Genomic DNA, 20,504 nt, shown 5'->3' on the forward strand with positions numbered 1-20,504 from the left:
AAATGTTCCAGAGTTTGGGATGTGTATTTCAACACACTAAGTCACTTAGTAGCTTTCTCACTATGCTCTGTGGAAATTATGTAACTATGCAGAAGAAATATGCTGGTTATTTTCCTACTGGCTTCATAGTTTTTCCCTTTCTCCTCTTGTTTGTGATCTAAGGGAAGAGGTAATGCCATTTTGCACCTGCAAATACTTCAGGATACACTAAGTACTATTAATTAATTAGTTGTCTCAACATCTGTAAAAGTCTGCTACGAGCTGATCTTTTAATGGTATAAGAAAGAACCCAAAATTTTACCCCATTTGCTCTAAAAATATCATACAAAGTCAAAATTCACAGGGAAGAAAAATACATCTTAGGAGACATTATTCCCACTTCACATCCTTCTAAAATGAGACGGTTCCTCTCATGCAGAGTGCTGGCAAGCAAGCAAGGCACATCAAAATTCATCTCACCTCACTTGAGCCTAGTCTAAGCTACTCATCTAGGTTCCCTGTAAAAGCAATATAGAGAAGGCTAACTGGAGGAGGAGAGGCATTGAGATCCTGATTATTTTAGGATGGATTAAATAATTCTTTGGAGATGCCAGTCTCTCTCCACTGACTTTGGAGGTAGTTTAAATGACAGATATGAGGTAAGTTGACTCCCTCCCAAGTGAGCAGCACTCAGAAGTGAGCAGCAGCCTAGCAGCCAGGATGTGGTTGGGCACAGGGAAAGCAGAGGGCCTGCTAGCTTCTTACACATACTAACATATAGAGTGCCTGGAAATATTAACTGTGCACTTTCAGTGTCTCCTTAATCTTCCCAGTAAACAGTCCTCCCATAAAGGCCTTTGAATGGGAAGAGGAGCTCCTAACCAGAGAAAGTACAAACCCCTGGGAATCCTTCCTTGCCTTGTGCCTGCCACCTACACCCAGAACCAACCACCTACCCATGTCAGAGACCAAGTAGCCTCAAATCATCTTCTTCAGCTGGACAAAAGTCTCTGACTTGAATTGACACTCCAGCCCTGTAGATCTGTTTTCACTCCTTGTCACCCTGATGATTTGAACAGTCCCACTGAAAAATGCCCAGTCCCACCAGTGGCCAATATCCTTACCAATCTTATCAAGCAGATGGACCAGTGGCACATGTAAGAGCACAGAGGGCAGATTTAGGGTAAATGTGTTTGAGAGAGTCCCTTTCTGTGCAGCTCTACTTCTGAGTGCAAAACTAGGTATTTTAAGAATAGCAAAAGATGTCTTTTTCTTCCCTTCAGGAAAGATAATGATGCACATTCAAGGTGAGGGGAAGGAGGCAGGGGTAAATGAGGATTATCCCAGTTTGTACTGATCTCTCCCATCCCATAACGATGAATAGCAGACTGGTGAGGTTCTTGCCTGAGTGGGCAGTAATGCAGGTAGTAGGTCAACGCTTACCTTGCGTGTGTGGCACCCCTCAGGTCTGGCCTCAGATAAGTTGGCCATAGCCATGGGGAACCCAGGTTCCCACACCCAGTGTGGACCTCAGCACTGTCTGGAGTGCTGGTCTCAGGTGCTGTTCTAGTCTGTCATGTCCAGAGGGACTCTCTGGCAGTCTCTCCTTGCAACAGGTGAGCATAGTTGACATCTCTAATACAGCACCCCTTGGGTTACCAGTACTGCATCAAAGACACCAGGGCAGGAATTAATAGAAGGGAGAGTAGGCATTCTCAGCTTATCCATTAAACAAAACTTAAACAAAACTTTTCTGGTCCTTCCATTTTGTTGTGCCATTTTAAGAAGTTGCACTGAGTCAACTAAAAGGATGTTATACTTAACTGTAGTATGTGTCTGCAATGTGTTGACATGGGATTAGAAAGCAGTGCCAAAATACCACAGCATTAAACTAAGCATTCCTGTTCCAGGACCACCTTCTAAAATGAATGCATTTCAGCTCAGATCAGATGAACCATCTGCTAAAATCCCTGCTAGCACTTTGCCCTTGACCCCATCCCATGGCTCCTCCCCTCACCATGTTACATTGACCTGTCTTGTTTAATGGTACTATACTCAGGAAGAGGGTACAACACTGTCAACAGTGAGTGGGACAAAGCAACTATGCCCAAGTATGGTATTTGCATTTTCTTGCACAGTCAGATAGGATTTAAGGAGTCATGGAATAGGTATACTCTCCTCACAGAGCAGGTTACAACCTTTAAATTCCATGCTTTTGCTTTTGGAATTATAGTTGCAATCTATAGACAGCAGAGATTATCTAATCTCAGACCCTTCCTATGATTTTGCATTTTTTTTATTTTCCTAGGGGAAGAAGAACTGTGTGGAACTGTTTGTGTCCCCACTGAACAGAAAGCCAGGAATTTCTGAGGCGCTCCCATCTGAAGAAGTGCTGCGTTCTCTTAATATCAACATTTTGCATCAGAGTTTGTCCCAGTTTGGAATAACAGAGGTCTCCCCTGAGGTTGGTTATCAATTTTCTAACCTGTAGTTTGTTACAGATTAGGCAGTTGTTACATCCCTGGTAGTTTTCAGGCTGAGGTTCTCAAGCGTGAGGCAGAAAATGTATAAGCAAAGATGGTGTTACTGCTGTAAGTCAATTACACAGCTAGCCCTGTTAAATTACTTCAGTAGTGCTTCATTAGGCTATTTAAGCGTTAATATCCAGCTCCTCCTCACAGAGCTGGGCTACTGTTGAAATCAGAGTTTAGATCCTAACCATGCATCAGTTGCCGTAAAGGAAGAGGGCCCAAGGACTTTTGGTCTATTAATGTGGGTCAGCAGGTATAACAATTTCCATAGAGAGATAAATGAAATGCAGATCTCAGGTGTGAGCTTTACTACCTGTGTAACTTGTGTCTGACGTGAGTTTGAAAAAAATGAATTTGTACATTGTGCCCATGCTTCTTTCTATTCTCAGAAGTGAGAGATTTATTTTGTTTACCTGCTCCAAAAAGAGGGCAAAAATAAAACTTGTAGCCATTATTTGTATGACTACATCCTTTTCTTGTTTTTTTTGGGAGGGGGGATGGGGATGTATTTCAAAGCAGAGACTGCACTGCCATCTCCACAGTGTGCCATACATTACCATTGAGACCGACATCTAGTTCTGTGCTGACCCACTTGAGGTACGCACAGCAAATGAAAAAAAGCAAAGACCTGTAGGAAAGGAAATCACTGAGCTCATGGACATGATCACATCACATTGCATTTTATTTAGTACCTTAGAAGCCCTTACCTAGAATCACAGAATCATTAAGGTTGGAAAAGACCTTTAAGATGATCAAGTCCAACCATCAACCCAACACTACCATGCCTCCTAAACCATGCCCTGAAGTGCCACGTCTACACATCTTTTAAATACCTCCAGGGATGGTGACTCTACCACCTCTCTGGGCAGCCTGTTCCAATGCCTGACCACTCTTGCAGTGAAGAAATTTTTCCTAATATCCAATATAAACCTCCCCTGATGCAGCTGGAAGCTGTTTCATCTCATTCTATCACTAGTGACCTGGGAGAAGAGACCAACCCCCACCTCACTACAACCTCCTTTCAGGTAGTTGCAGAGAGCGAGAAGGTCTCCCCTCAGCCTCCTCTTCTCCAGGCTAAACAACCCCAGTTCCCTCATCCACTCCTCATAAGACCTGCTCTCCGGACCCTTCACCAGCTTCGTTGCCCTTCTCTGGACACACTCCAGCACCTCAATGTCCTTCTTCTACTGAGGGGCCCAAAACTGAACACAGGAGTCGAGGTGTGGCCTCACCAGTGCTGAGTATACCTACATATAAAGACCCTCAGAATTCAGTGTGAAGTCCAAATAACTTCAAACATGTTATCAAGAATCAGCATTTTCCATGGAAGCTCCCATTTTGACAGAGGAGTTGTGTATGGCCCAAAAAGTGGAAAAAGAGGAGAGGTTCTGATGGGCTGTGTTTCTACCTATGGGTAAAGAGTTTCTGGTTTTTTTACATCCAAACCTGTGTTTGAGCTATTGCTGAGTTAGTACAGGCTGTTATGTTCACCTGTATTTCTACTGATTAGAAGTACTTTTGCTCATTTGAAGTATTCTAACTCTGTTTAAGGATCTCGAAGATGTCTTTGTTACAAAAAAATTAAATATAAAAGCAAGGCCAATTTAATGCAATTTTACATGCTCTACTACAGCAGCTTGCCACTATGAAAATGAGAGGATTCTCAGGTTTTAGCTGCTCTAATACAAAACAAAGCCAAGCAGTGCTGTCCAAACATCAAATCAGGTATTTATATCACCCATCAGCAACCTGGGCTATGCTTCCTTTAGGTCAGAACTTCCTTTGTTACTGAAGCATATCAGACTGACAGTTGTGGTAGATGCAATTATCTGTTCCAAGTACTTCAGTTACAAATAGCACTTCAGATAGATGTGGGACAAGAATATATATGAATAATAGATGAATGGGGGAATGACATCAAGCTATGAAGAGATGCTGGAAAAAAACACAGTGCTGAACTCAACATCTCATCTGTGTTAGATACATTTCAATAATCTGGAGTGCTCAGATATTTGAATTTGCTCTCTGGAAAAAATGTAGGCAACCAGATGGAATAATTTAGAAAAGGATTATTAAAACGGAAGTTGTGCAGACTCTAACTCCTTCTAATACTATTGGCAAAACAGGAGATTATTTTAATATTTCAGTTGCTAGCAGATTATACAGCTAAGGCCCTGATCCTTTACACTAATAGGTGTTCCTTTTGGATCTTGATAAATTGTTTACCTGTGTAAGACTTCACGGAAAACAGCAGCTGAAAGACAACATATAATCTTTACTTGCTCAACCACTAACCAGTTATTTACTCTTCTCCCATCTTGCTTTAAGAAGAAATAGTGCCAAACCAAATAACAGCAAGCAAAATCAACACAGGCAAACCTTTGAAGGAAGATACAGTCATACAAAGCTTTACATAGCTTTGACAGATTATTTTACCGATTTTATGTGGTTATTCCTGAACTATCAATCCTAATTAATTCATGAGCTAATAAATTGTACACTCTTCCACCAAAAAGTCTGACTGCTTCACAAACAATATTGTATGTGCACTCACAGCGTATCTGTGCAGAAAGGAAGCATTATCCTCATCTTTCTAGCTGGGTGGCTGACACAGAGGTGTTAGGGCTGGAATTTGCCTCCTTTTTTAGCTGCCTATTTCAGTGTTAGCTGCCTAAGGCTTGAAAGTTTGCCAGCTGTCTACATTAAACAGAAAGACAGAATTACCTCCAGCAGACAGTTCATCCCATCTCTGATACTTCTCCTGATATTGCTTGGCTGACTTTCTAACAGAGCTTAGCTTCAGCTAGACCCCCAGATGTAGAGGGTTAATGGTGGTGGAGGTTACCCTGCCCTAAGAAGCTTTACCAAGATTATGTAGGAAAACCCAAGTGGAAAACTGACGCTCTCAGGTTAAAGTCCCAGCCCATGCGATACCATAAACAGCAGCAGTCTCAGTGGATGTAGGTGATTGGAACTACATTTCCATGCATTCCAGGAATAGCTTGCCAGTTCACATCTGCTCATGCATTTATCACTGATTGATATATTTTCAATTAAATTGCCTGTCTCAAAATTCATATCCTAGTTTCTTATTCTGCAGTGTCTGAAAAAGCAGATTCCCTAGATGCCTTTGCTGTAGAAACCACTGGAGTCCTCTGCTGCCTGGTGTAGAATGGATTGTGTACCTGTGGGAATGTGAAAATTTAATTTGATAGAGCCATTGCCCTTTCAGGGATCCAGGGAAATGGCAATACCTTCCATATACCCTTTCTCTTCCAACAGCCTATTGGAGTTGTAGCATTTGCTCTTTTATTATGTTCTAAAGTTTTTGTTTGAAGTGGGATTTAGGACTCTGTTCTGCTCCATGGTGTGTAGCAGGGCCAGGAGCAGACTTCCCCAGAACAAATTACCAAACTGTTGCTTGCTGGTGGGACTAAATTCAATGACTCAGGCAGTCCACGTTATTATGGTGTGGGAATCCTGACTTCCTAATGTCTTTAACTTGTACTCGGGGAAAATAGAAAATACTATTGGATTTCAGAGCTCAGTAGAGTAGAAGAGAACTTGAAATGGTTTTGAATGACAAGAATAACTGGTTGCAGTGGGTAAAATAAGGTTTACTGTCTTTTGAGAGATAAGCTGACTGCCAGCTAGGAGATGCGGCACTAAAGGAGAATTTTCCAGAGTTCATGCCAATGTTATGCAATCCCAAAATGTATGAGTACAGCCTCCTTGCACAAGGCTTCTGTGCATTGCCTTTGAAGTGTGTGAAATTAACTTCTTAGAGAAGAAATCAAAGGGACCAATCATGCACTTAAAGCATACAGAAACCGTAAGTCATTATAAGGACAAGTGATCAAAATTAATAGCTTAGAAATTACAACAGCCTAGACTGACAGAGGCACCAAGGAACAAAGCAGAGCACGAGGATGTGCTCCTGTGATCACGCAAGGCAGATGTAGTGTTACACCCGCATGGGTGCAAGCAGGGCACCGCAGCAGGGACAGGAGCCCTGCAGGCCTGCCAGCTTTGACATGAAATCACAACACTTTATTGCACATGCATGTAAGGCAGTGTCTTTGGGGAGGCTTTGTCATGGGAGATGCTAAATGGCCATTATCCAGTGTCCTGGGAGTCTGAGAGGTCACCCATGTTCCTGTATGTTTTCACTGGGGCTGGAAGTGATTTTCTAGGAGACCTTCCTAACCCGCCTTAGCTAACATAGGTAAAATAGCAGAAAAAGAAAAGCAACTCAGTCTGAACTTCAGTGAACCCTTTTTATTCTTAAGTTCAATTCCCATCTCACTGTAAGCTTTCCTCTGAGCTCAGAACTACAGCTTGCCATGCTTTCATTAGCGTTTCAGCCCAAGGAACTAATTGGGGTTAACTGACCCAATCTGCAAATTCACCTATTTTCCAGTGAAGACTTACCTTTCCTGGCAGCTCCTGATACCTTGGCAGGATCTTTCAGTCACAGATTTTACAATAAGTACCTCAGGTCAATGTCTCTCTTGTTATTATCAAAGGCTGGCTGCTCATATTATTTGTTTGTAGAAATAATCCACTAAATTTCCATAATAGGAGCAGAAAGGCCAGAGCAGCTTTTTAATGTCTTAAAAAAAAACAAAACCAAACAAAGTTTATTAAAAAATTGTTTTTCTAAACACATTGGTTCCAGTTCAGAGCAGAGCAGATATCTGTGCAAGCACTCTTCAGTAAGTTTAGTGATAACGTGGGATTGTTTAGAATACATTAATTTTTCCCTACCTTGAATTATGTTGAATTTAACTGTTTAAATTAACCTGGTTAATTCTACCTCAATGACTCACCTGATTGTGGAGACTCCTCAGGGAATGGAGTCAAACACTAGGGGATAATACTTTTGATGAGGTACATGATGATAAGCCTTCCTCCCTGTAGTCAGGTTTGCTCTGGGACCTGATGGTGGCTGAACTACTGGAACTCCCCTGCTGGCCCACGTGCTCTGGTATTCCCCTGCCTTTATCAGCTGTGGTTTTTTGCAGCTCAGCCTGAATTTATCTTCCTGCCCTCTGATGGCAGCAGTACATTTCCACTCCTCCAAAACTATCCAAAAATCTTAGTGGATACTCAGGAAGAAGAGGGCTCACAATGGAGTGAGAGAACTGTGGAGTAACATGAGTCAGCTGAGACACAGTACATCTCCATGTGGGAGGCTCATTGCATGTGGTCGTGGACACAAGTCCTCTCTTTTTTGCTTTTTCCACAGCATTTGGCCGTCCTGTGATCGTATGTTTCCTGGGCGTCAACAATTTGTAGTGAGCGTGGCAGTCGCCGTCCCTCTTATCAGTTCTTCCAGACCAAGGAACAAAGTTCTGAATGAGAAGCACTGATGTTTCAGAAAGCAGTTCCTTTTGTGGGCATAAAATGACTCAGTTACTGTAGGTCACAGCCTCTTCTATCATTAGGGAGCAGCTTAAGCAATGATTCTGCTGTCCTGCATACTGCTCGGTTAGATCCGGGGCAGAGATTTCCTTGGTTAGGTGAAGGTACTACTTCCGTGTTTCAAAACGGCGTGAGAGACATGTTCAAGTTGTGGCATATGGTTTTTTACCCTTTTTACAGCATTTACTAATATTATTTGAACTTTATTTTTAGAATGACAAATTGGGGAAAAATGTGTCCTGAACACATGTACCATTAGACAGACAATATAAAGATTAATTCCTTTAGACTCAGTTATGTGTACAAAGTCTATTATAAAATATTTTAAAAGTTTTGTGACACTAATTAATTGGAGTTAATTAAAGTCTCTCACCCATTGAGTCAAAAATTCCTGTTAGCTCTCCATTTACTTTTTAGTGTATTTGTCCTTTCAGTGAAGAGGTACAAAACCCCCCATTTACTCATTTACAAAAGGTCAGCACGGCCAATTCTCCTTCAACTCCTGCTTTTTATCTAGGTTTCCTTCTGAGAGATCTGAAACACTGGGAAGCCATCAGGTAATCTACCCAGGGTCAAGCACTTAGTTTACAGTTTATAGCTGCAGCTGTCACTGTGGGATTTCTATGGAGCTCAACAGAAGCAGTCCGGAGTGTGGAGCAGTTGCAGTTTTGGGCTCTGAGCCAGTATTGGGACCCCAGTCCTGTGCCATGAGCACAGCAGAATAACCTTGCTGTGCTGAGGTAGCAGATTGCACAGAAAGCTGCACCCGGTTAAGAGTGGCAACGCTGTTTGAATATGTCTAGGAACAGTTTTTGCAGAAATATTTGGCAAGATTTCCAGCTTATCTTTGAAAGCCCTGGTTTTTAAGTTCTTACTAGACACAAGCCTGACACTTAAAAACCTTGTTAAACTGTCAATACGTACAATGCTTTTAAGCCCAGATCATGAATCACTGCGTGATTACACACACACACAAATACACTAATTTTACAAGGTCTGTTTCTGTGGTTTAGCAGAAGGGGGTAAAGGATTTCCATTCTGGTCCCTAGGACTATGACTTACAAAGAAAACTGTTCTTTATTATGCTTTCAGTTCTAAAGCAGTCAACTCCTGATTATACACACGCATTTTTTTTAGCAAGCAAGCCTCTGTAAATTAACCATGCTACCAAATACTTCTCTAAGTGTTTGCATTTTGTGGCACTATGATCTGTGAATTGTCTTGAATCTGCATTGTCCTGGCCCTTTTCAAAGCAAGCAGTGCACAAACCTGCGCTGAAAGGACTATGAAAACCATAGTGGGATCCAGCATGCAGCAGATTTTTGCCAGCTTGTCCTCTCTTCCCCAGACCGTGATCTCCTCCTCCTCAGCAAGCCTTTCCACCTGAATTCAACTTCATCAGGACTTTCTGTGTTTGGGAGACTGATGGACACAAGGAGTTTATCCTTGATATATTAACTGTTCAAAAGAGCAGGTTAATCAGTGGCTAAGCAGATTTTGGAGTATAAAGTACCCATGTAAAGTGCTAGAGGGTCCCTGCAGTTACACAGGCCCAGTGAGCAGCCACTCACCTTTGAACAGAGGAACTCTTTCCTCTGCAGAAAATTCCCAGTCCTCCTACACAATGTCCCCAGAGAGGAAAAAAGGCCACCTTGAGGTGGGAAGACAGCACACTAGTTAAACGAGAAGTTTAATTAAAGCCATTAGGGAATTTCAGCAAAAGGAAAACACCAAGACCGTGAACATTTACAGCGGAAACCAGAATATAAGAAGGTCAATTTTACTCCGTCTGAGAACTGTGCTGAAAACAATTAAGAAAAGAAAAGCAAGTAGCTGAAAATTGGGAGAGCAATGTCTACTGAACTGCGGTTGCAGAAACACAAGACATACTTTGTTCCAAATAATATATTGCAGTTAGACTGAGGGTACTTGTAACCTCTTTCTACAACCAAATCTCTGTTTGGAAACATAGTGAATTTCTGGTAATTTAATAGCCCAACCAAGTCCCCGCACTGCAATAAAGCCAAAAATAAATGCTTTTACAATTAGTATTATTTCGTAATCCACAGAAGTTCCCCAGGAGTTCTGGAAAATTTAGTGTGCACAGCTGTTTTAGAAATGTACTATCATCAGGAACCCAAAGATAATGAGATTACTTTAAGTATAATCAGAATTATAGATAGACAGATAATGAGATTACTTTCAACATAATCAGAATTTTTTACGTATGCACATGTATGTGTGTGTGTACTCTACAGGTGACTGTGTCAGGGCTTCCCAGCTCGCGAAGGCAATCCAGCAAGTCACCTGCTCGTCGCTCCTGTGTCAAGTGTAAACAGTCCCGAGTCTGGCACGTGGGTGCTGGGGCTGGAGATAAGCAGCAGGGAGAAAGAGGTAGGGCGAGTGGTTTCCGCAGCCCACGCGGGAACGCTGCCCTTTTGCCTGATGAGCCAGGTAGTTTCCAAAGAAAGACTGCAGGTCTTGTTTGTTTACCTTCAACCAGCCCATGATTCCTGGTGGAGGATTATCTCAGCAGCCACAGAGGAGGTCTTAGATCATTTCACGTAGTGTTAGGATCCCTGGGTCGCATGCACGCCCATGGACACACAGAGTGCAGGCGGGGTGCGTAGCTGAAGTGGGTGTGCAAGTAGCAGCGTTCAAAGTGAGTGCCATATACTATGGAATGTGAACCATGACAAAGCTGAGGAGGGTGATTAATGCCTGACGAGAGCTATTTAATCTGCGCACACTACTGTGTAACTTTTTTTCTCTTCCTCTTTCTGTTTTATTGCTTAAAAAAGAAAAATGTTTTGCAAGGCCAGCGTGAAGCAGACAAAATCTGGAGCAAAGAAGGATTTTATGCGGTTGTCATATTTCTCAGCATCTTTGTCATTCTAGTAACTTGTTTAATGGTAAGTTTCCTTTTTACCTTTTTTTGCTGTTCTTTACTTCATGCTTTTCTCAGTCTGAAGGATAGAGTCACACATTCTTTACATGAGAGGTGTTTTCTCAAAGCTATTAAAAACTCAGCTATAAGGTAAGAGTTGGGCACACTCATAATGCTGTGAAGCCAAAATTTGAAGAACCACATTTCTTGATATATTTTGAGTCCAACTGAAGAATGTAACTGGAAGGAAGCTGAAGAAATAAATAATGGGCTCTTAAATCTGCAGAGTAACTGTGTAGTGACATGAGTGATGACTTCTCAATCTTCTCACTAAGGTCCCAGGATCCCTGAAGTTGCGTTAATGCGCAGTTGTTAGAGAGTGTGTTGGTATTCGTGTATCAAATATACAATTTTTAAACTGAAATGACTGGCAAGTACATGAAGGAGTGATCATATTTTTGAACAGCTTTGCCATTAACATTGTATGAATTCAGTGGCCAAGTTTCTGGGCATTAGACATACTTCTAATACTCTGAATATGAGACGTGCAAGGGTCACATAGAAGATGAACAACACTACACCACTGACCTTCACAGGGTAATTTTTACGTTTTTTCCAATGTTGTATTTCACATGATTTCCTTTTCTGAATTGTATATTTCTTCTGTGGTGCATAAATATAAGGGTTTACTGGATTCTATAACAATTTTCAGCAATTATGAACACAGAGTATCTTGGAGTCTTTTGAGATATTTTGCTTTCAAACACGTTTAATTTTCTTTAACCTAGATGGATTTCTCACTTAAAACCTTAAGACGAAAAGAATGTTTCAACTGAAGATATTAACAAACTATCATATTTATAGCAAAATCTTATTTAAGCTTGTAAAGTCTCCCTAAGATTTGAAAAGCACTTTTTTTTCTCACAAAAATTGTTGCTTTATATAATTTCTACTTCCTAGTCATCTCCATTTCTCCATGCCATTTCACTAAAAGATAGGACAATAACTCTAGAAATACTAACTTCTACTCAAACCTTTTCTTTGAAGAAGCAGATAGTTTGGTCATTATTGACTGTTTAACTGGAAGGTTATAGAAAATACTGTCTGTCCTTGTCCTGGTACTACACAATACTTTCATTAATTACTTGGAATCCATAGACGGTAATGGGAATTGTAAGCATTGTGGAGGACAGTATCAGAACTTAAAATATTCTTAAGGTGCAGGAAAAAAGATGGGAAGTAACAAGAATGCTGGTCGGCAGGGACAAGAGCTCTAATCATGTACATCAACACAATGTTGGAAATAGATGGCAAAGCAACAGCTCTGAAGGAAAGGTTCCAGCAGTACCACACTGCACACACTGAAGTAAAGGCCTAACATCAATACACTTCTTTCCCTGGGATGTAAGTGAGGAGATAATCTCTAATATCTGCATTCAACTTGGCTCTGGTAATAATTTAGTTATAGCATTGTGTCTTACCCTCTCTCTGTGGTCTCTTTCGGGTACCACACTTGTGAAAAACGACAGGCAGTTATAGTAGGGAGGAGATACAAGAGCGATCAGAGATACAGAAGACATGAAATAATTTGGTTTCATTATGACAGAGAAAAGAAAAGCAAGGAGAAACACAGTAGTTCTCAAATGTGGAAAGATTTTGAAGGCTGTGGCAAGGAAGAAGATAATACTTTCTCCACTGGGGACTGGAAAAGGAGCAAATTGTTTGAAAGGGTGATTTGGCTGACTCATTTGAAAGAACTTTGTTATCACAGGGGTCACTGGACCCTGGAGTGCATTGCTTGGGGAAGCTCAGGAGTTTTCACCCAGCAAGGTTTTAGGGAAGTATCTGTCAGGAATAGTTTGGGTGTAGCTGATCTGGAGTTAGGGCAGAGGTAAGTACTTGTAGACTCTTTGAACTCCCTTCCAGATGGATTTACTATGATGTTGCAGTCTTTTCTGCAGGCATTCCCCTTTCTGTCCCCTCCCAGGTCTGACCTGTATCTCTACATGTGCTACTGTTTAGACTGTGTAAATGGACGCTGTCTCAGATTTTGCCAGGACCTGCTGATACATGGAGTATGTGCAATCTATAAAGCTAACAAACAGCTCACATTATTTTTCATCCCACTTTACATGCGTCAGAGTGGCAGATTTTTGAAAACTAGGAATTCAGTCTTTCAAATTCAACCATTGAAGTCTATCAGACCATTCAGCTTTAGCATAAAGCATTAGGGCTCATCCTAAGTAGCTTTGGCTGTAGTGACCATATGAGACCACCAAAATGTGTCCTCTTTTTCAAAGTTACAGGATGGGCACCTGTTTGTCCATAGGTGGTTATTTGTAGTTTAGAGGGTCCAAAAGCAGAAAGCTTAGCCTGCATCTGTAGACGACTTGGAAGTGTCATTTAAAGTGTGGAGTAGGAAGTATTTTAAGTGATGATTATGACGATGAACAGTACTCAGTGTAAGGCAGCTGAATTGTCAGTGTTATTTCTGTGTTCTGTGTAATTTCTGCAGAAACTGTAGAATGTGCAGCCTTGTCTCTTAGCTGGGTTTTAGAAATTATGATGCTTCCCTGCACTGAGACCACACTGTGCATTAACAGCTTTTAGGCTTCTTAATGCTTAGCTGGAATTTAACAAATATCTGGCCCCTATACATAAAAATCTACAGTGCAGAGTATTGCTAAACAGTGCAATACAGCAGCACATGAACTAAATCCGGTCTTGTAAATTGTACCTCTGAGGTTGTTTCATGTATTTACTCAGCTAGTCCTTGTTGTCATGGTATAAGAACCTCCTGCATCCCAGGAGAGATTCACCATATATGGAAGCTAACACAAAGCTCATTGCTGTCCTTGTCATGGGCTGACCATGAGCTCACTTCCACTGGGAACACCATACATAATTTATAAAGTTTGCGAGGCAAATGCTAAGTATGAATATTTTTAGCACTCCTACGTGTAGAACCGGTCTCTGCATTTTTTTATTTTACATTGATAAATAACTGAGCCATCACCAAATTTACTAAGTAACACAATATTTGTCAGTGGGTTAAATTATTTGCCATCATATTTCATACTTATTTTGCCTATTTTAATAAACCAGTATGTTTGTATATCCTTTTTTTTTTTTTTTAAATATATGTACGTATAGCTACCTGTTCAGTAGTCTGGAAGTATCACCTTCAGATTAAGAAATATTTGTAGCTAGTTATGATAAGAGGATTTTCTAAATGCTTTTTTTTTTTTCCCACAAAAAAAAAAAAAAAAGCTAGGACTTTTTTCATTTAAAATGATGAAAAACATGAACTTTGAGCAACCTGACCTGTGGAAGATGTCCCTGCTTACAGCAGTGGGGTTGGACTTAGTGATCTTTAAAGGTCCCTTTCAACCCAAACTATTCTATGAATCTGTGATTCCATGAACTTTGCCTTGCCAACAAATTGTGAGGATCTAAATTTTTACTACTGTCTCCAGTGTTTTATGAGTTTTGAACAGTTATTTGATGTTTTGGGGAGATAATCATTTAAATGAGAAATATTTTTTTAGCTTCATGATTTTATTTTGGGATTTCTTTAACAAGAAGAACATCGAATAACAGAAAAAAGCATTCCAGCATCACATTTTCACATGACCAATCTCTTGTTCCAAAACTTACAGGTTTCAGGATTCATGAAGTGGTGCAGGACTTCGGAAAGCACTTTGATTATAGAGTATATACAACCAACTAATATCAGCTTATCAGCTTCAGCTTTTGCCAGTTTAAAGACTTAAATCAAAAATAATAGTATGTATTTTTATCATACTGCAAGAGTGTTTAAGCCAACTTGAAATTAGGGGGATTGTCTATAAACTAGTCCTGGATTGCCTGGATTCTTTTATTCTGCTTCTATAGAACTTTTTATAATGCATTCAAACCATGGTATCCAAATGCCTCCCAGTAATGCATCAAACAACACGACTAACATCTGTCACATTTTGTTTCTTCGTCCCTTCCCCAGGGTTTGAGGGAAATTTTGTTAGCCGATGTTCTTCTCATGTGTACACATGCACAATAGCTCTGCTCATGCAGAGATGCGCACACACAGCCTCACAGACATGTTCATAAGCATTTGTTAGAGAGAACGCTTTTAATTAGAGTGATCTGTCTTAATTTCCATGGTTTCTGGGAGATTTTACAATAGAGTCCTGGGTGCCCTAAATATCACTAGGGAGATGAGTTTTCATATCAGTGCTCTGCATAACCGTTGCCAAGATCTTCATTCTGGAGACATAGTTATCTCATTGGGATTTCCTGTTGATCTCTGAAGATGAATAAAAGCAGTTTCCACTGGTATTTTTGAATGGGTAGGTGGGAGGTACAGGCCAAGCTAGGGCATAACATGACAGCTTTCCTTTGCAGAAATCTGAACAGAGAGATAAAGAGTGAATGTCATGCTGTTGGCACTGTCATTCGTCTGTATAAGCCGAGTCAAAGAGGAGACAGAAAGACGACTTATTTTCCTTTTGGACTGTGGCTCTGAACTATAGGCTTAATATATGAAAAAATTACAGGTGATCCAGCTTGTGTGTCCTAGAAAATAGTACTTCAAGTTGTTCAGTTGCTCCATGCCTTTTGGTTATCCTCACAATGAATCTTCTGGGGTATCGGTAAATGTCTATTTTCCTATTTAGGGGCTTCATATCTGTTTCCACCCATACTGACAGATGTGTTTAAACTGATTTGAAATATGAGTACAACTAAGTTACTGCCTTTGCAGAGCTTAGTGACTAGGTTGATCACTGTCTTTTTGGCCATTTCTGTTTGTTTGACTTTCACCTGGAACTCATTAAATACATGGTGGCCCTGACCACACTTTCTGAGGAAAGTGTGTTCGCTCTTACATCAAATGTGGTTCTTTAGCTTTTTTTCAACTTCTGCTGGTGGCAGGCTATCTTTTCTCCTAGGGTCTAATACTAGAGTATTTAAACGGATATGAAATAATAGTCATCCAGGATTTTGGAAGTAAATAACATAATTCCTTGGGTCTCCAAGGAAGGAAACTGTGTCAAAATATATCAGTGACAAGAAGGTATGGATAACGGTGTCATGACCATGAATGTATGAGCTGTATTATCTGTGTGTTACCAGAAACAAATGGGACCAAAGCAATCACTGGAGGAAAAGAGGGTTAAAACATTTCAATTATTTTTTTATATTTTTATCTTTACCGATACCTGTGTATTTGTTTCACTGTAGGGCTGTTTTTTCTGCAAAATAATGGCAAAGAGCAGCTTATCTTATCCATGCAATTTAATTCTAAACTCTTCTGAATGAACAGATGGTTTACGTAGCTAAGTCTTGTTTAATGGGTATATTGCTAACGACATTAGGTCAGTTCCCAGCTAAACCTCTAATGCTAATCCTTGAAAAAACAAACCCATTAGATATATTCAGTGTTCACTGGAAAGCTACGGAGTGATAGATCTTTATGCCGTGCTAGTAGGGAAACAGCTGTCAAAGAGCTTCTGGCTTGCAGCAGAAAAATGCTTTGGTCTACACTTTGCCTTTATGGCTTTGCAAACCAGGATTCAATTCGAATGCTTTACAGCAATAGATAAAGCAGAGCAGAAGGTATAAGAGTTTCTGCAGACACCATCAAAAAGCTGTGTAGATGTCTTTCACCCACCTCCACACACAGTACTTACAATAGTAATTCTCATAAAGTTCATAGGTTGTAAGGCACATTTTGAAAATGGCATAACTATGGCTCAGAAATAATTTTTTGCATTTCCCTCGAGAGATAAGATGCGTTAAATAGGCATAACACAGGTTCCTCTGGAGTGACATTACGGAGCATGCACTACCCACCAGACCTCACCAAGCTGGTGCACAGCAACGTCAGTATGGAGTTCAGTGGAAGAGCATCAGTACAGCTTCTGAAAGGTTTTGCTGCAGATATCTGACATGCACGTTCATAAGCAATAGGTGGACGGAGAATCCTGGTGTTACATTATGTTCAGACATCAACGTCTTGGTAATTGTAAAACACACTTTTCTGAATTGCTTTGTAGGCCATGCATTGCTTCAGGTTTATGCCAGAACAGGTTATGTTTCTCTGAGGATATTGAGGCATATCCTTATCCTGAGGAGTATGTCAGAGTCATAGCAGCCTACCATTACAAAAACGGCCTAGCAAAGTTACTCTGTTCAACCATCAGCTCCATGCAAAATGAGTAAGAGCTGTTAAGAAAATCTGCTTTAAAAAGAATTATACCTTGATATACCATGAGTACCTATTTTATTTTGTACCATTGTGTCTCTTGTGTTAAAATTCTTACAAATTTTTCTAGAATTGCACTATTTGTCAATATTTCCTTATTCACAGTGTCTTTTGTAACTATTTTCCATGGTATGTTATTTGCCCCTTTAATAATACAGCTGCTGGTATTTCAAACAATTACTGGCTCATAATGAGAACTGTTAAAATCCCTACCTCCAACATGTACACATTGTGGTTTATGTAATGGAAATATTTACCTTGTTGTGGGAAACACCATGTAACACAACTTCTGACTTACCTTCTAGGAATGAAAGCCACATACAGCAATCTTATCCAGTGTTTGTGATACTTTCCTTGCCTTGTTTACCAGGGAATTGAGACTGGGATTTCCTCTTTATTTCTGTAGGTTCTGTACAGATTAAAGGAGAAGATCCAGTTGTCACTGAGACAAGAGAAGGAAAAGAAGCAGGAGATCCACCTCTCGCCCCTTCCCCTGCAGACATCTCAGTCTAAGACCACCAACAGCATGGTCCAGCCTGAACAGGCTCCAAAGGTTGTCAATGTTGTAGTGGACCCTCAAGGCCAATGTGTTCCTGAGCTCAAACCTCCCCTGTGTGCCAGTCCGTCTCCTTTCAGAATGAAACCTGTGGGGCTCCAGGAAAGGTAGGCTGGTGCCAGGCGCCTTCAGAATTTAGTCTGCTTTGTTATACTCACGCTGCATGATTTCATGTGTGTCTCTTCTGTCAAAGAATGGGAGACTTTGTCATATGGACATCTGAGAAGTGGGATTTGGTGTGTTAATATCTCTCTCATGAGTATTCTCTCCTTTCCTTTTATTTTCATATGAGCAAAGGTCCAGAAGTTTGGGCTGAGATTAACTGCATACTGGAATTCTTTTTGCTAATTTGTTTCTTCCTCTTTCCAACAATTACTCCAAAGAAATGATTTTTCATTTTCCATTGATTTTTGCCTGTTTTGATCCTGGAGATCCTGGCAGAGGGCACAAGGGCTGGTTACGATTTGTCAGCAAAGGATGTTTGCATTGTCAGGGTGTCTCTAGCACATGGGAAACTTAGAAAGAAGAAATACTTCCACCGGGTACATTTACCAATCTCATACATTGTTTCCATTATCACCTTTAGATAATTTTTCTTCTTAAATCCAGCTTTCCATGGTGGTCAGGATACAGTCCAAGGTCTACAGGCTTTACAAAAAACAGAAAGGAGTGATTAGTAATGAAACCAACCCTGTGTGCAGCTCCTCAGAAATACTTGGGCACCAAACCTTGCCATTCATTCTACCTTTCAAAAACTGGGACAGTGCTCTTTTTATAAAACAAGTTATTCTTCCCACAGGAGAATGCACACTGACATCTGTCTCTCCTCTGTTAGAAACATATATAATTTCTTGCCTGATGGCTGCAGGCCGCTTTCATAAAGCATCAGTGCTCTGGATAACAAACGTAGCATGCAGCCATGCAGCTGAACTCTTCTACCCTGGCACAGACAATAAATGAAAGAACAGACGCCACACAGATAGACAAGGAAATCAGAATGAAAAGGAGATGAAGCAGAGCCTTGTCTGTGAGGACTCTCAGAGTTGAGCAGTTACCCTGATTCAGCTTGGACCATGGGATTTCAATGACAAGGATTTTATCAATGGCTTTATGATCCACAGCCAGAGCTAAGGGAGGGGGATTGATTCTTCCATGAGTAAAGATGCTGAAAGGCAGAGCTGTCATAAAATATGTAGCGATATCACTGCACCTAAAAAAATAAGGAATGGATGAAGCAAGTAAATACATTTTGATAGCTGCTTTCATTTCACAAGACCCTAAAAATAAAGCACACAAGCATGGGGATCACATAGCTAGTTTATTATACCTAGTATGTAACATAGCATATGTAATAGCTGAGAGGAATTGGGGTGAAGGCATTTGTAGAGTGAGTTTGTATTTAAGGTCCAGGGAGGAAATTTTTCAATCACTCAAAGAAAATAAAAACTGCTGATCTAGGATCTTCATTTTACCACCGCAGATAGGAAGTCAGCATTTAATACTCCTAAACAAAACTTCATCCTTTGGAAGGGCAAAATTCTGAGCCAGATATGTCAAAATGGAAAGCTGAGATACAAAGAGGAAACTAAACTTGATGTTTGATCAAATAAACCAGGCATTTCAGCTTATCCCTAAGGAAAAAGAAGTTGAATGAACCGATCACTTCAGTTTCTGCTGTAAAAGAACACAAATAGGCCATTGTGAGAAAGTGAAAGCACTTGTGATAATGTCCCATTCTGCTGTTCTTTTTGTCATGTTTAACACAGTTATGCTTTATCAGCCCAAGTCCACTTCTAAAAAATAGTGGTTTAAGTTTGTTTCAAGCTCAGTGATACGAAGGTCTGGGGATGTGAGGGAGGGAACTTTAGGGAATAGGTTGTATTCTCTACCTCTGAAATAAGCAGCTACTATTAGATATCTTTCCTATTTATTTACTGTACCCTGTACTATGAACAAATTTACACACATTTTGATATACAGAAACATTGGAGGCAAAAAGTAATAATGCAGCAACAGGTTTTGCCTCAGACATCACCTAATGACCAGGTATGTGGAAAGCTTAAAACCCGATCTCTGCCTTTCTGCACCACAACTACTTTGCACTAGGCAACGTTGGGCCGTCCTCATTGCACATGTGAGCGGTTACAGCGTGGGTCTGCACACTGCAAGCAGTGTGCAAGCAGCATGCTGTGCGCAAAACAGTCTGCTCACAGTCCTTTTTCTGTTGGTATGGAGTGGGATGAAGCCTGGAGGTCCCCTCGTGTTCATAGCAACAGCTTGGGGGCACCCATTCAGTAACGTTTGCTACCCTGATTTTGCTTTCTGCCAGGGGAAGAAGCTCTTGGCAGGCTAGTGTAAATATGGGGGTTCCTTGACAAACTTAGCATTGAGATTTGGCCAGATGTCTTGACAGTGGCTCCAGAGCAGTATTTTCTAACTATCCAGACTCCCTGGTTTTATTCCTTAAATGTTATCCATAGTAATGAAATCCCTAGTACGATCCAGAACAAAATGTATCTCTTCAGAAAGAAATCAATGGACCGTGGGCCAAACCAGGGAGTGAGCCAGCCGCCTTGCCTAGCCATCTAGATGTGAATTTTGTGACACTATCTCTGAAGGATGGGGCAGAAAAGCTGGACGATGCCTACCTCTTGAGCTCTCCCTGCTCCACACACTAGGTGCTGCTTTGAGGTTTATATCTAAATGCAAAAATACAGTGGAAATGAATTTTCACAAAGCATCACATCAGCATCTGGCCCTCTGAACCTTTCCATTTTTAATAGGAATAGCATTGGCTGGTACAGAGGCAGACAAGTTGTTAATGGACAACTGTCCATAGATCAAAATATTTCTGGGAGTTTGTCC

At 40.7% G+C, this 20,504-nt stretch overlaps 1 protein-coding gene across 1 annotated transcript in view; it reads left to right on the forward strand.

Annotated features, from left to right (window-relative positions):
- Positions 1-20,504, forward strand: part of PTPRR (protein tyrosine phosphatase receptor type R) — a 154,104-nt gene that overhangs the window by 78,088 nt on the left and 55,512 nt on the right. Inside the window, exons 4-6 of the mRNA XM_075080809.1 lie at positions 2,288-2,443; positions 10,736-10,846; positions 17,490-17,746. Of these exons, the coding sequence (XP_074936910.1) occupies positions 2,288-2,443; positions 10,736-10,846; positions 17,490-17,746 (524 nt within the window). The remainder of the gene's footprint in view (positions 1-2,287; positions 2,444-10,735; positions 10,847-17,489; positions 17,747-20,504) is intronic.

This window comes from Phalacrocorax aristotelis, chromosome 1, assembly GCF_949628215.1.
Source record: "Phalacrocorax aristotelis chromosome 1, bGulAri2.1, whole genome shotgun sequence".
NCBI lineage: Eukaryota > Metazoa > Chordata > Aves > Suliformes > Phalacrocoracidae > Phalacrocorax > Phalacrocorax aristotelis.